Source organism: Silurus aristotelis (genome assembly GCF_946808225.1).
Source record: "Silurus aristotelis genome assembly, chromosome: 11".
Taxonomy (NCBI): Eukaryota; Metazoa; Chordata; class Actinopteri; order Siluriformes; family Siluridae; genus Silurus; species Silurus aristotelis.
The window spans coordinates 8,113,566-8,129,566 of record NC_139584.1 but is presented as its reverse complement, the minus strand read 5'-3'; the positions used below and the strand labels follow the sequence as shown (position 1 = coordinate 8,129,566).

The following is a 16,001-nucleotide window of genomic DNA, read 5'->3' as shown; positions in this document are numbered from 1 at the left end:
GTGAAGGACTTAGTTGTGTTGAGCGCGGCGCTGCGATTCACACACAGGCGCACGCCGGAGATTAAAGCGTCTGAGCGTTCAAACAGGCGTCCTTTTTACGCAAAGCGCGCAGCATTTGCGTATGTGCACAGCGAGTGTGCGTGAGAGAGTGAGAGAGAGTGTGAGTGTATCAAAGGCTGCTGCTTTTTATTTAGCGAATTAATGCACCTTCAGATGATTTACAGTGAAGTACTGAGGCGTGCTGGAGGCAGTGTCGGATTCTAGCCTGCGGGTTGGTTAGTGCCGAAATTGACAACTCGGAAGGACATCCGACACGCGTGCAGAGAAACACGCTGGAAATCACCCGGTTTGTTTGTTTTATAGTTAGTTTTTTATTTTAAATATTACCAAACCCTATAAATGTTAAAGAATCATGTAAGAACATTCCCTTGAACTGTCTGTAAGTAATTCAGTTGTCTTGGTTGTGTCTGTAATGCTTCCATATAGTTGACAGTTTTGTTTTTATTATACCCAAAAGCCCTTTTTTCTCTCCAGTTTGCATGTTTATAATTTATTATTTTTTTTTTATGTTTTAATAACACCCCAGCTGTTAACGTCCCACATCTGATACATCTGTATCTGTATTTTCCTGTAGCAGGCGTTTTGAAAATAGTGCCGGCTACCAGGCAAATCACATGTTTATATCAATGCGTATAATTTTAAATTACTTGTATGAAACAGATAATTAAACCGATTTAGACCTGTTTTACTCGACAAAGATGATAAGTAAAGGATAGTTTTTGTTTATTTATTCATCAAAGAGTCTCCAGTACAGTTTATAAGGCTTCTGCTTTTATACACAGTCTTCACTGTACACAAATTTGCCATGCTGCATTGCCTTTTTAACTAAAGGACCGAAAGAAATGGTGGCTTGTGAGGGAAACGTATATCTCTGTATTGTTAACGATAGTGGGGAAGTGGTACCTTAGTGGTTAAGTCACTGTACTTTGGATCTGAAGGTCATGAGTTCAAATACCATCAACACCAAGCTGCGACTCTTGGGCCACTGTGCAAGGCCTTTAACCCCATAGATGCTTAGTTGTATAAATAAGATAAAATGCAAGTCTCTCTGGATAAGGGCATCTGCCAAATGCCATAAATGTAAATAATAACAGGGCCTAGTTTCAGACTTTCACACGGCAGTAAACGTAATTGCAAATAGCAGACACTACGTGTCATTTACTGGAATAAATTGAACATTCTATTTCCTGTCATGTTTACTTGTCTTTTGTTTAGTTACTATAGATGAGATGGCAGCAACAGAGAGTATGATGGTTCTCCAGAGCTCTGCACTTGTTGCCCCTGTGACTGCTCTGGAGTTTCTTGGAGATGACTGCTTGCTGACAGGTGAGTTATGTGCTAGAGCAGGCTGGGTGTGATACACACATACATTCACTACATGAATATGTGCATACAGTGGCTATTTCACAATGAAGGTATGTCAGCATTAAAATTTGGGACATTAGTATTAAAAGTAATCTATTTAACACTCCTGTTTTCTCTAACACAGCATATCTGCTTTATTTCAAGGCGAGGGACCCATCCTCTCCATCTTCCGTCTCGAAGCTGCACCTACGCAACGTGCTTCACTTAGTGTACTGCATAACTACCGAATCCATGGCATGCGGCACAAGCTGCAAAAAAATTATGTTTCTGAAATCGAGGAAGTAGCTATTTTTGGTGGCAAAGCGTTGCGTCTTATGAACATCAGGCCTTGTGCCCTTAGTTTACAGGTAGCTGGCCCTTTATTGGAGCTCCAGGATTGGGTCCTGGATGTTTCCTGGCTAATAGGAGAGACCAAATCATTACTAGGCATATGTCTGGCTCACAACTCTGTGCTGCTTTTAGAACCACAATCTGGAATCATCATATCTCTCCGCTCCTGTGTAGAGATGTGTCTTCTTTACTCTGCACTTCTGATTGGTCCAAACTGGGAAACATCAGTGCTGGTGGGGGGGACTGTCTTCAACCAGCTGGTCCTGTGGAGACCTGGAGGGAGCAAAGGAGACAGCCAGTCTCAGGTAGAGAGACGCCTGCTGGGGCACAGTGGTGTGATTTTCAGCCTGTGCTACCTCCAGAGTGCCAGATGGTTGGCGTCTGCCTCAGACGATCGTAGCGTTCGTGTCTGGAACGTCGGTGTGCTGGGCGCAGATGGAGGGTGCGGAGTAGAATCACCCACATGTCTGCGAGTCTTCTACGGGCACCAGGCTCGTGTATTTTGTGTCCGACTCTCACCTGGCTGTGTGTTCAGTGCTGGGGAGGATGGTGCTTGTCTACTGTGGGAGTGGGAAGGGAATGGGAGAGTGGGCCAAACTTTAAAAGGTCATAGATCTGGTGGCATCAGATCGCTAGCTGTGAGTAGAGGAGGTGGATGGGTGGCTACAGGCGGCGCTGATGGGGGAATACGGGCATGGAGAGTTTTGGAGGGAACACGTCTAGTGGACCAAAGCAAAGAAGCAGATTGCCAGATTGATTTGGGTTTCAGTGGACGAGGTTGTCCTAAGGTTGTGCGTTCGTTAGGAGGCCACGATGCTGTGCTTGTTTGCACTGATCAAGGAGAAGTGCTTTTGCATCAGGATGAATCGTGGCAGACAGTTTGGAATGGTGGGCCAGAATTTCAGTCCTACTGTGTGATGGATGTAGCACCTGTCCAATTTCAGGATGCCTCTTTGTGGGTATGTGCCGTAGGTAATTTAAACAGTGGGGTCCAGGTGTTTGCTCTACACCATCCAAATTCAGGTGTATTACTGCAAGCAGGCCAGGGGAAGGTTCATGCTTTGCAATGGGTACAAGGGGATCATTTGTGTCTCTTGGCCTCTGGTGCTGAAGGACTGGTATATAGATGGACACTAGAGGTGATTGAGGATAAAACAGGCCTAGGTTTGAGATTGAAACTGCAAAAGTCCTTTCTGTTGCCACCCTGTGCCAAGAGATGGCTCACTGCTGCAGTTAGGCTGCCACGTGGAAACGGATCACTCTGGGTGTGTGGAGACCGCCGAGGTTCACTGCTGCTCTACAGAGAGGGGGAATTATGTGAAGAAAGTGAAGTGGATAGAGAGAACCGAGAAGGAGGGAGTAAGGAAGAGCAAGGAGTTTGGGAGGATGAGAACAGATGGCCTGAAAGCACTGTAAATGACATTGCTGCTCCCATTTCACCTGTCAACACACTGTTTGGCGTTCATGGGAAGCAAGGCGTAACTAGTGTATGCGAGCATCAGGGTTTGTTTTATAGCACCGGACGGGACGGGTGCGTGCGGGTTCTGACAGTAGACAGGAACACTCTAAAGGTGCGGCGTGTTCACCGTGCCAGCAAAGGAATGGAGTGGTTAGAAAAAGTCATGTTCTTGGGTTCTGAAATATCTGACATGTATGAGGTCATTGAGAGAAGGAAACAAGATGGTGAGGAGGAAGAGAGGAGTATAACAGATAGTGGGCTAGAGATTGAAGGAGTTGGTCAAAAGGAGAGAGATACATTTAATGAAGAAGCAGAATTGAAAAAGACCATTGGAATCAACTTGGAAGATAGTGGGAGTGAAAGATTTGCAGAAGCTCATTTTGTAATGGTTGGCTTCCACTCTATTCAGTTTGTTTTATGGGATCCGTTGACACGAGATAAACTTTTCTCGGTAACGTGTGGAGGAGGACACCGGTCCTGGGCTTACATTTTCCCTTCTCACACTCAAGCACTGCCATCTTCACACAGTCTCAGAGAAGGAATGCTTATCTTTATCCAGAAAGGAGCTGTCATGTCTTCTCGTTCCTTGACTTCCAAGGCAACCCATGTGAGAGGACACACTCTGAAAGACGGACTTCATGGCCGAGGCCTGAGTTGCATTTGTCACCTTGGTAGTGTTTCCAGAGGTGGACTGTCATCCGAGGAATGGGAGGTGCTAGTTACCGGTGGCGAAGACACCACCGTGTCCGTGCTTGCTATTGAACCTGGGCAAGGCACGGTGAAAGTACTCGCTGTATTAGCTGATCACATTTCAAACGTTCGAACGCTGGCTGCGGTCCAAAGAGAACCAAGACAAAAAGGAGGTAGTAACAGCAGGACAAATACATCTTCATTATCAACCTTTCTCTTTTCTGCCGGTGGGAGGGCGCAACTACAATGCTACCAGCTCCTTATTGGCTGGGATGAGCAGGTAAATTGGCCTGTCTGTCAAGTGACTCAGGTTGCTGGTCACAGGCTGGATGAGCAATGGGAGAGAAGACGAAATCGCCACAAGACTGTAAAAATGGATCCTGAGACAAGGTGTGTATGCGTATATCGTGTGTATGTGTGTGTGTGTGTGTGTGTATGTGTATATATGTGTGTATATATATATATATATATATATATATATATATATATATATATATATATATATATATATATATATATATATATATATATATATATATATAGTACAGACCAAAAGTTTGGACACACCTTCTCATTCAAAGAGTTTTCTTTATTTTCATGACTATGAAAATTGTAGATTCACACTGAAGGCATCAAAACTATGAATGAACACGTGGAATTATATATTTAATTATATACATAACAAAAAAGTGTGAAACAACTGAAAAATGTCATATTCTAGGTTCTTCAAAGTAGCCACCTTTTGCTTTGATTACTGCTTTGCACACTCTTGGCATTCTTTTGATGAGCTTCAAGAGGTAGTCATCTGGAATGGTCTTCCAACAGTCTTGAAGGAGTTCCCCGAGAGATGCTTGGCACTTGTTGGCCCTTTTGCCTTCACTCTGCGGTCCAGCTCACCCCTAAACCATCTCGATTGGGTTCAGGTCCGGTGACTGTGGAGGCCAGGTCATCTGGCGCAGCACCCCATCACTCTCCTTCTTGGTGAAATAGCCCTTGATGCCTTCAGTGTTTTTCATAGACATGAAAATAAAGAAAACTCTTTGAATGAGAAGCTGTGTCCAAACTTTTGGTCTTTACTGTGTATATATATATATGTATGTGTGTATATGTATGTGTATATGTGTGTGTGTATGTATGTATGTATGTGTATGTATATATGTGTGTGTGTGTATATATATATATATATATATATATATATATATATATATATATATATATATATACACACACACACACACACACACACACACACACACACACACACACCCCCCACACACCAAATGGAACTTTTAAGCGAATAATGAAATAGATTGCTAAAAAAAATAAAAAATAAAATAAAATAAAATTTGTATAGTTTGCACTTGATTTGGCATGTTGAAATACACATCACACATTTGTTGTATTTTCTAAAAATAACCATTAGGGGGCATGTTAGCATCACCAGAAGGTAACAGGGCTCTCACACTTGCATACACACACAAGCTTTTTATTTATTTATATATATATATATATATATATATATATATATATATATATATATATATATATATATATATATATATATATATATATATATAATGTATGTATGTGTATGAGAGAGAGAGAGAGAGAGAGAGATAATTGAACTCCGGACAAGGCCGTCTGCTAAATGTCACAAATGTAAATATATATTCACACACACACGCGCTATTTGACTCATTGTTGATGGTGTTTACATTTACTGATTTTGTTAACAGCACTATTGTATTGAATTTCAGGTACATGTCGATGGCTGTGGTGCATGAAAGCATAGAGGAGATTCTTGTGACCCTCGCCTGCAGCGATGGAGCAGTAAGGTGTGTGTGTGTGTGTGTGTGTGTGTGTGTGTGTGTGTGTGTGTGTGTGTGTGTGTGTGTGTGTTGGGGGGGTTCCAAAATCAATAACATGGCGGGCTATTGGTGGTAATGTATCACAAGGCACTGCCAGATTTCATTGCTGCAGTTGAAAGTGTCACTAAAAATAACACACATTATCATTCTCTGTCTCTGTCGATCTCTCGCAGGCTTTTTACTGTGAGGGAGGAGAGCAGGAAAGTTGAGCTTGTCTGGGAGAATTTTTACCATCAGCGCTGTGTGCTCAGTGTTGCCTCTTATAGCTTTGAAGACCCACAGGGCAAGCAGTGAGTAAACACCAAGAAGTACATTGCTAATGCTTATTTTATTTTTTATTTTTTTGCTTTTGTTCTATCTTTCTTTTTGACTTTCTCTTCTCATTCTCTCTCTCTCTCTCTCTCTCTCTCTCTCTCTCTCTCTCTCTCTCTCTCTCTCTCTCTCTCTCTCTCTCTCTCTCACTCACTCCCACCCACCCCAGGCATGTGTTGTTGTTTAGCGGGGCTACAGATGGTGCTGTAGCTCTGTGGGATCTGACTACAGTGTTGGACAGTAAATCCATGGACAGCTGGCATGGTGAGTCAGCAGGCTGTAAGAACTGGACCCTCATGTATAAGCTGTACACAGTAGGGGAGCTGGGCTAGGGTCAGATATTTACACACCTATTTGCATAAATTTACATTTACATGCAAGTCAAAAACTGACCCAGCTTACAGGAGTTTGGGCAACACGACATCCTAAACTAGCACCTGTGGTTAGAGAAGAAAATTTGCCTTGGCTGTTAGTGCCAAGGTGCTTTGTTTCAGCAGTTTATGTCAGTATTTAAAGCCGTAACATCAACCTACATTTTTTTTATTGATAAAATAAAACTTGATAGTAAGTGAAGTTTGTGTAAATACACTATATGGACAACTGTATTAGGACACCTGACCTTTTCTGCCATTATGTGGTTCTTCTCCAAACTGTTACCACAAAGCTGGAGGCACACAATTTTATAAAAATTGTGTTCACTTAAACTTGGACTCTCACACCTGTTCCAGCATGGCAATGCCCCTGTGCACAAAGATATGGTTTACATGGTTTGTAGAGAAAGATCTTGAGTGACCTACTATAGAGCTCTGATCTCATCCCTACTAAACACCTTTGGGATGAACACTGACTGCACCCCAGGCCTCCTCACTTACATCAGTACCTGACTTTACTCACACTCTTGTGGCTGATGAACACAAATGTCCACAAGCAAACTCAGAAAATAAAGTGGAAACTTTCCATTAGAGTGGAGGGAAATATAAAAGCAAATTGGGACTAAATGTGGGATGCAGTGCTTAAAAATAACACACCATACTTATGACCAGGGGTCTGCAAACTTTAATGTGTAGACCTATTTATGATCGGAGTCTCAGCAGTTTATATATTTTCTGCCAATGAATATATTTTCATATATTTTCTGTGAGAGTATTCAAGACAATAAGTGAAAAATGATCACATTCAGGATTATCCACATAGTCTCTAATTCGTTTTGAGCCATTTCCACTATTATGCTTCTAGGCAGTAGTTTGTCAATGAACATGAATGCTTAATTTCCTTCTTGACATATTCATGGTGCATGTCCATGTGTATAAGTGTTCTATTTGCATCTTTAGGTCCTTCTGCTCCTTGCATCTCTCTCCCTGTTCATCAAAGCGGAGTAAACGCCCTTGTAATATCTAACGAAGTGGGACCAATGGACAAAGACATCATCACCGTGGCTAGTGGTGGGGATGACGGACAGCTGTCATTAATGAAGATCCGAATGCAGCTCCGTCAAGAGGTTGTGTTTCCAGAGCTGCTCTCTCATTGGACAGTCCCGTTAGCGCACTCTGCTCCACTAACGGCCCTGGGCGCTCTTGATTGTGCAACACTGGTGTCAACGTCGCCAGATCAGCGCGTGTGCGTGTGGCGTGTGTGTCACGACGGACTTCAGAACAAAGCCACAGTGTTCTCACACACAGCAGATGCTGCAGGACTGTGGGTGTGGCACAAGAAAGGGTCAGGATTACAGAGTAGAGACTATGTGGTGGTTTGTGGGCAGGGCTTGCAGGTCCTGGAGTTAACAAATGGAAAAGACCCAGAAAGAAAAGGAATGAAAGAATGTGAGGTTTGCAGACTGTTTTGAGTCTAACCTGTTGAAATATTAATGACTAGATTTAGAGCACTGATCAAAGCAAGCACAGATTGACTTTTTTTACTGTAGATTTTTAACATTCAAAATATAAGACTTTTTAATTTATGATAACCGGTTTTGTACATTATTTGGCCAAGAGATACATTTTTCTGTTTTTATTTATAAAATATTTAGTTTTTTGTATGCTGTATAGAATGACTTTTCATGTGCATTATTAAAGTGGTCATGTCCAAAATTAGAAGAAAATCTTCATCCTACATAGTATCGTTATAACATCTGGATTTCAACCATTTGAACCATTTCTGCTTCAGCCAGAAACTTTGAGTCAGTTGTGCTTCCAAACAACAAGAAAGACCAAAACATGATCATGTGTACAAAATATTTGGGAGTGTATATAAAAAAAGTGCGCAGGGATTTATCGACAGGGTTAAGAATTAGTAAATAAAACATTAGATTCTATTATAGGAAAATAACTCATGACAATATGAAGTCCAAAATGAAGAGAATGTATTGTAACCTGAACACTTTCTTATGCTGGAAAACATTTAACTGCTAATAAAGACTGACACTGGACACTGTTTAAAAATAGTAAATAAATGTTTGCTTGTCAATGGCTAGTAATATAGATGTTGTAAATGGAACCACTGTCATCAATCATCATCTCCGGAGAACTCGTCACTAAGCATTTTAACATTTTAATTCATTAGAAGCTCCTTCATTGGGAGAAATATAATAATGATGCTACCCTTACAGTAAATGCAGCTATTGGAAGTTAAAGGACAAAGCTTTACTACTTCAGGTTACAGGCATATGCAGGCTCAGAATTGTTGTCTTATTGAATTAATACGAATCGCTTTAATTATTGCCATGATTACTTTTTGCAGGTATGATGGTACTTTGAATACCAAAATGCACTATATGATTGCATACAGGCTTTTAAGGCAGCTAAGCTGTGTACGTGTGTGAGTGAGCGAGAGAGAGTGTCAGTGGAACAGGGGTCAGTATCAGGGGGCTTGGTTGCATAGGTGAGCATAAATATTTTACTCTCTTCTCAGATTTCTCTTTGTTCATGAAGTTACCAGATGTCAAGCTCACTAATGAACATGTGAAATAAAATAGGAGGACAAAGAATTCATTGCTTTTGAAGAGTCAGGTACATAGACACTGCTGGTTTACCACGTTAATAAGCACTCTCGGAGAGAAAGTGTGTGCCGCTGCATGTTAAGTAGAAGTGGACTGGACAACTACGAAAAACCCATTATTTATGGCAAAAGGATAAGCATGGGGACGACAGAACTGAGCGAAAAACATCAGTCACCCGAAGCTGTGAAGAGTTTAGACAAGCTGACTAAAGGTACTACATCATATCAATATAAGGTTGTGTTTTAATTATGCATTTCAGCCCAAATGTGTTTATTTTTTTTGCAAATCATAACAAATAATTCATAGTCTTCCTAATAATCTTGTAGTCTTACCAAATGCAATGTTCTGTGCGTCATTATTGTGTGTGTGCGTGTGAAAGCGAGAGTTTTGTGAGCTCATTATGGAAAGAAGGATGCCGGATTTCAACCGAGCTTCAAAAGACAAATCTGGTGAAAAAGAAAGAGACAAAAGAACAGCACAGAGACAAAAGAGAAAAGGAGCCAAAATGAACAGGACTGCCTGTTGTTCAGGCGAGGTATTAATTCACACTCGAACAGGAAGACACATTTATTCACCCACATTTCTGTAAGAAAAAAAGGACAATTTGTAATAATACATTATATTTCTGCACACATATGCAGTATATCTTAGCTTTTATCTATATGTGATGTATAAGCATGTAAACAGTAAAGCAGTCTATCCACATTTAAAAGCCATGCACACAGACACACACACACACATTGACAGCTGTAAGAACAGCATGATGTGTGATCTCTCCCCAACAGACTTATAAAAGGCTTCCTCTTATTGGCTCCAGAGCAACAGGTATGTATTTTTTGACATCTTCATTTCTGAAAGGTGTCTCACATATACTGTATATTCACTGTATATATATATATATATATATATAGACACAAACCAAGCAGTCATTATAATATTATAATGCATTATAATATTAAGACTGCTGGTGAGTGAATATATTAGGCAGCAAATGAACAGCAAGGGTAAGGATTTAAGCGAATATATATATATATATAAACCTGAAGTTCCCTGGTGGTCTAGGGGTTAGGATGCGGCGCTCTCACCGCTGCGGCCCGGGTTCGATCCCCGGTCAGGGAACCAACCCCAGCCATTAGGGTTGCACAAGCCTTAGTGCTGGTCCCAAGCCCGGATAAATGGGGAGGGTTGCGTTAGGAAGGGCATCCAGCGTAAAAACATGTGCCAAATCAAACATGCGGATGGTCCGCTGTCGCGACCCCTAATGGGAGAAGCCGAAAGAAAGTTATATATATATATATATATATATATATATATATATATATATATAAACCTGAAAGCCACATGAGAACAGTTGCATAAAGCACATATGATGGCTTTGAAAGGAAATTCCTTTAATTGCCAATCCGATAGTCTGTTATCAGGCTTTTCGAGATCGATGCGGCTCACTTTTAACTTTGTACAGCCACTAAAGCTCAACAACTGATAACACAAGCACATGCACATGCTCAAGGCAATTCTGACATTACTGCACACATGCATGGAAGATAAAAACTTGACAAACATAATCGAACATAACCTGGCACAAAAAAAGGTACATGAAGCATATTACAATTTATTGACTGTTTACGGTGGTGTACTGATAAGCATGTAAATGACTGTTCTTGAAACATTATGTAAGACTGCAATATTTGGTAATGAATAAAAAGCTACAAAATGTGCTGTTATAGAAAAATTATGTAACGACAGGGTAAATTGGATTATACCACTTAGCAGTTGAGTTGCACCTCAAGGGAAATCACAGCATTTATATTATTTAGTTTGTTTAACGTTTCTAGAGTAACAGCTCATTGATGGGGGAATTGTATGTACATTTATTTATACATTTATTTATTTTTTTAAGCAGTTAAAGAATTCTCTGGTGTCAGCACTTTAGAACGTCCAGACATAAAGCAGTTCAAAGTGTTCCCTGTTTTGCAGACTACAGCATCTAGTATTTTATCCATTTTAATATGGATTTCTTTCAGAGAAATCAGCCATCACCACTCAAGCTGGAAAAAGAAAGCGTGCTCAGCCTCCAATCTCTACTGCCCCCCGAAACAGTTTCATTGCACCCTGGGAAGGTTCCTCCAACTCAGAGTCTTCATTTACAAGCATTCCTCCTGCTCCTCATTTCCCTTCTCCTCCTTCTCTTCGACACCCTCCATCGAACACACCATCCAAAACCGTTCCAAATCCACCGCAGGCAAACAGAAACACCAACCCTGAGAGTCCACAAAGTGTTCGTGTGAATCGACGACTAATTCCTTCGAGAGGAACCTCTAGGCCTCAGCACTTACCTCCATTACGCCATGTTAGCAATCTCAATTTTTCACGAAGCTTCACGTTCTCATTTTTCGAGCTGCCTTGGCATCAGTCAGTGCAAAATCGAGCAGATCGACTCAAAGAGCTTGTTCTGCTGCTGAGGAAAATACAATACTGACTGACCTGCATTTCTTTATTTATATAATGAAATTATTACTAAATGAAAAAATTTCATAGTATAGTTACTATTATTATTAAGATATTAAAATTATTGATTTTACCTGCTTATACTGAATTTTTTTTTTCTTTTCTAAAAGCAGATTTAGTCGGACTATAGGCTTGTTACCATTACAAATGATGCATCATTGAAGCTCATTTTAATTTTATTGATTGAAAGTTCAGGGGAAAAAATCATTTGCTAAATTCCTGAATAGTTAAAATTGTGTCCATAAAATAAATATGTGAAGCTCATTAGGATTTATGTAGATGTATAGTATGTTTAAGAATCCATGCTTGAACATAATCATCTTGAGAGTAAAAAGATGTTGCGGATTAAATAATAATTTCATAATCATTTTTAATTATTTAAAATATTTGAAGATTTTCAGTTGATATTATGTTTTTGTGCTTTGACTACACCTACGATTATAAATTAGGAAGCTTTTAATGCAGATACATTTTGTATCATCTTATTCACACCACTACAAAATAACAAACCTACTACTGATTTTACCTTGAAGACTAGGGTATGTTTCTTATATATTTTCCATTAATGAGTGATTTGTTTATCTTAATCTACCATTTTTAGTGTTTTTGCTCAAAATTGATCAGGCTCTTTAAAGCGATTTATAAAGAATATCTGGTATCAGCTAGATGACGATGGGCTCTCCTTTGAATCTGGTTCCTCTCAAGGTTTCTTGCTCATATGGTCGTTGGATGACTTATTAGAAATAAACTTTGTATTAACAATTTTTTTCTTCTTTTGATAATGTCCATTGTTAAAAGCACTATATAAATAAAATATAACTAAATTAAAGCATTTTAATATTAAATCAATACTACTGTTACCTTTTGAGAAACCCCATTTCAAGTCATAATCACAAGTTTTACATTCCTTTGTGATATATATGGTGAACACACCTCAGTTTAAATTTAATTATATTACTTTTTTTCAAGTAAAAAATTTATGTTTTATGTTTTATTTTTGAATACAGATCATATAGATAAAAAAAACATTGTTGTGATGATCAGTCAGGACTGGCTTAGACTGCTTGGTCAAAGATTACTTTTTAAGCAGACAGACGTATTCTGGGTAAATTGTAACAAAAAGTCCCAAACAGTGACCTATACAACAACATTTGAACATTTCAAGGAGCTATGGACACCATATGAAAAAACAAACAAAAAAAGATCTTACCAGAAGTGTTTAGTAGTGTTGCAGCAAACACAGGAGTTCGCATTTAATGCAATGCATGGTCCATAAATACTGAATTATTGGAAGTGAATGAAAATTCTAGCTAGTTAGGCTATGCTAACATTACTTGGCTACCAGGGTTAGCTGTTTAATAGGAATTCAGCGATTTTAGTACAACATAAAAACTTCATATGAAACTCATAACGGTTAAAATTTTCTGTGGTGATAGACATGAGCATGGCAGATGATTGTAATTGTTCTGTTATTGCTGTAAAGTGCTGAGTTGGACAATTCTCTAAACATTTACCAGCAATCCCAGATGCTTAGATTTTGGCCTAATTTACATACAATTAGTATTTTGATGATTTGCATTTTTTTTATTTAGGATTCTGTATTTAGCTTCTATTGTTATCCCAAGACCCTAGACATTTGGGTTCCTTGTGATTTTGTTGCCAGTTTTTCTGTTCCTTTTTGTGCTGAAATTGGTATGATATAGATAAGTGTATGTTCTCTGTTTTGTTTTATTCCATGTTCTATGTACACACACACATAAATATATATCTGCATTTAAAATCTTTTATCTTGGTTGTTTGGCTGACGTTTGTATTTCTGTCTGAGCTGATTCTAAACTGGACATGGATATGCAGAGATTAATGAACTATTATTATCAGTGTATCAGGTACTTGCTTTTCTGGCTAGAATTGTGCTTGTTCAGCTCAAGAACATGCCAATTTAGACATGTAGTATTTATTAATACAAAAGGGAACTCTATCCATCTAACCTCTAAATTCACCAATATAGACTTTATTGCAATGTGATTTCAGCCATAAGTCTAAAAACTTGTTATATGATATATATGATATTATATGATATTTTTGATTATTTATGTTATACAGTTTAATGTTTCATTCGTCTTTGCATGGGTATGTAAAGCATGGCATAGAATTGCAGTCTCAGCACTTTGCTACTCAAAAAAGGGCATGAAGTACAGAGAATGCACACTCATCATTTAGATTCACATGATTCATAACACCTGCTTTTTACTTTGATGAAAATGTATTGGTATAAAATATGTGGAAAAACACAACTCTGGATTAAAATGTTCCAAAAGCCCATACAAGTGTGATGGTCAGGTGTTCACAAACTATTGCAAATATATGTGGTTATTGTGCTTGTCTAAATATGCTCTTCTCTATGCTCTTTGCCTAATTTCAGAATGGTTTAATCCAACCTCCTGCAGTAAAAATATTTCATTTACATCAGCGTGAAAGACATTTTAGTGTAGTATGTAGTAGTAGTAGTACTAATGTAGTAATTTTAGTGTACTAATGTAGTAGTTCATTATCACTTAAAAGTATTTCATGAATATTTGGTTCAGTTCAATTACTAATCAATAACACTGACATTTATTCCCAGTAGCTAAGCCTTACCTTCTCCCTGGAAAACTACTTCATAATATATCTTAACCGATTCCAATACCTCATTATCGAAGACGTATGAGTAACTGTTTGTATAAGTTTTTTCCAAATGTCCTCAGAGGAACACAGGGTTGTTTAATTAATTTATAATTTCTAAAGTGAGAAATAGTCAGCAGCTCCAAAATGATACATTAGTTATGGAGCAATGAATAACATTAGCATGTGGGTGGTGTAGGTGTAACACCTTATTAGCAATATAGTAATGAATGACTCTGGGTAATACTGTTTTATGTCATTGTCAACCACTGATGAAAATGTATTATCATAAGGTTTATTTTATTGCATATTTTTATAATTATGAATCGAAGCAGCATGGTTGTGCTGCAGGTAGTATTGTCTTGGGTTCAAGTCAGACCTCAATGTGTTGTCTGCATGATGTTTTTGGGCATGTTCTCCCTATGACCTTCTGGGATTTCTCCCGGTCTCTCCAGTTTCCTCCCACTGCCCAAAAACATGCATACAGTAAAAAATTGCACATAGATGCAAGCAACTGCATAGATATAAAAATATATATACACTTAATTGCCAAAAGTATTGGGTCACCTCACCTTTCCTGCTGTATGTGGTTCTTTTCCAAACTGTTACCACAAAGCTGAGAACACTCAAATGTACAGGACGTCTTTAGATGCACTATAATACAATTTTGCATTCACTTAAACTTGGAAACCCAAATCTGTTCCAGCATGGAAATGCCCCTGTGCACAAAATGAGCTCCATGAAGATCTGGTGTACATGCTTTAGAGAGGAAGATCTTGAGTGGTTTGCTATGGAGCTCTGATATAATTTCTACTGAAAATCTTTGAGATGAATTGGAATGCTGACTACACCCCAGGTCTCCTTACCTACATCAGTTCCTGCCTCACGTAATACCCTTGTGGCTGATGAACACAAATATCCATAAACACACTCCAAAAATCTAGTGGAACATCTTCCCAGAAGATTGGAGAGAATTATAAGAGCAAATTGGGACGAAATGTGGAATACAATGCTCAAATATCGCATACCAAACTTATGACATGACAAACTTATGATATACAGTGGGTACGGAAAGTATTCAGACCCCCTTAAATTTTTCACTTTTTGTTATATTGCAGCCATTTGCTAAAATTATTTAAGTTCATTTTTTTTCCTCATGAATGTACACACAGCTCCCCATACTGACAGAAAAACACAGAATTGTTGACCTTTTTGCAGATTTATTAAAAAAGAAAAACTGAAATATCACATGGTCCTAAGTATTCAGACCCTTTGCTGTGACACTCATATATTTAACTCAGGTGCTCTCCATTTCTTCTGATCATCCTTAAAATGGTTCTACACCTTCATTTGAGTCCAGAAATTTTTGATTATACTGATTGGACTTGATTAGGAAAGCCACACACCTGTTTATATAAGACCTTACAAATCACAATGCATGTCAGAGCAAATGAGAATCATTAAGGTCAAAGGAACTGCCTGAAGAGCTCAGAGACAGAATTGTGGCAAGGCACAGATCTGGCCAAGGTTCCAAAAAATGTTTTGCTGCACTTAAGGTTCCTAAGAGCACAGTGGCCTCCATAATCCTCAAATGGAAGACGTTTGGGACGACCAGAACCATTCCTAGAGCTGGCCGACCGGCCAAACTGAGCTATCGGGGGAGAAGAGCCTTGGTGAGAGAGGTAAAGAAGAACCCAAAGATCACTGTGGCTGAGCTCCAGAGATGCAGTCGGGAGATGGAAGAAAGTTGTAG

The 16,001-nt window shown here is 39.0% G+C and overlaps 1 protein-coding gene and 1 long non-coding RNA gene across 6 annotated transcripts; both read left to right on the top strand.

Annotated features, from left to right (window-relative positions):
* Positions 1-12: 12 nt before the first annotated feature.
* wdr6 (WD repeat domain 6) lies at positions 13-8,522 on the top strand. 5 transcript variants are annotated; one of them, XM_083555327.1, is made up of 7 exons: positions 13-439; positions 1,276-1,386; positions 1,570-4,294; positions 5,662-5,739; positions 5,946-6,062; positions 6,254-6,348; positions 7,416-8,522. In XM_083555327.1, exons 2-7 carry the CDS (start codon positions 1,290-1,292, stop codon positions 7,925-7,927), a joined length of 3,624 nt encoding a protein of 1,207 aa, XP_083411453.1. In that variant the 5' UTR covers positions 13-439; positions 1,276-1,289; the 3' UTR covers positions 7,928-8,522. The 5 variants fall into 5 exon arrangements, with proteins under 5 accessions (XP_083411453.1, XP_083411455.1, XP_083411454.1 ...); XM_083555329.1 differs by having other exon boundaries at positions 99-346; positions 1,285-1,386; XM_083555328.1 differs by having other exon boundaries at positions 99-346.
* Positions 8,523-8,939: 417 nt separating this feature from the next.
* LOC310733965 lies at positions 8,940-13,330 on the top strand. Its single transcript, XR_014535938.1, has 4 exons — positions 8,940-9,290; positions 9,459-9,614; positions 9,865-9,904; positions 11,104-13,330. It is a non-coding gene; the product is annotated as an uncharacterized lncRNA (long non-coding RNA).
* The last annotated feature ends 2,671 nt before the right edge of the window (positions 13,331-16,001 follow it).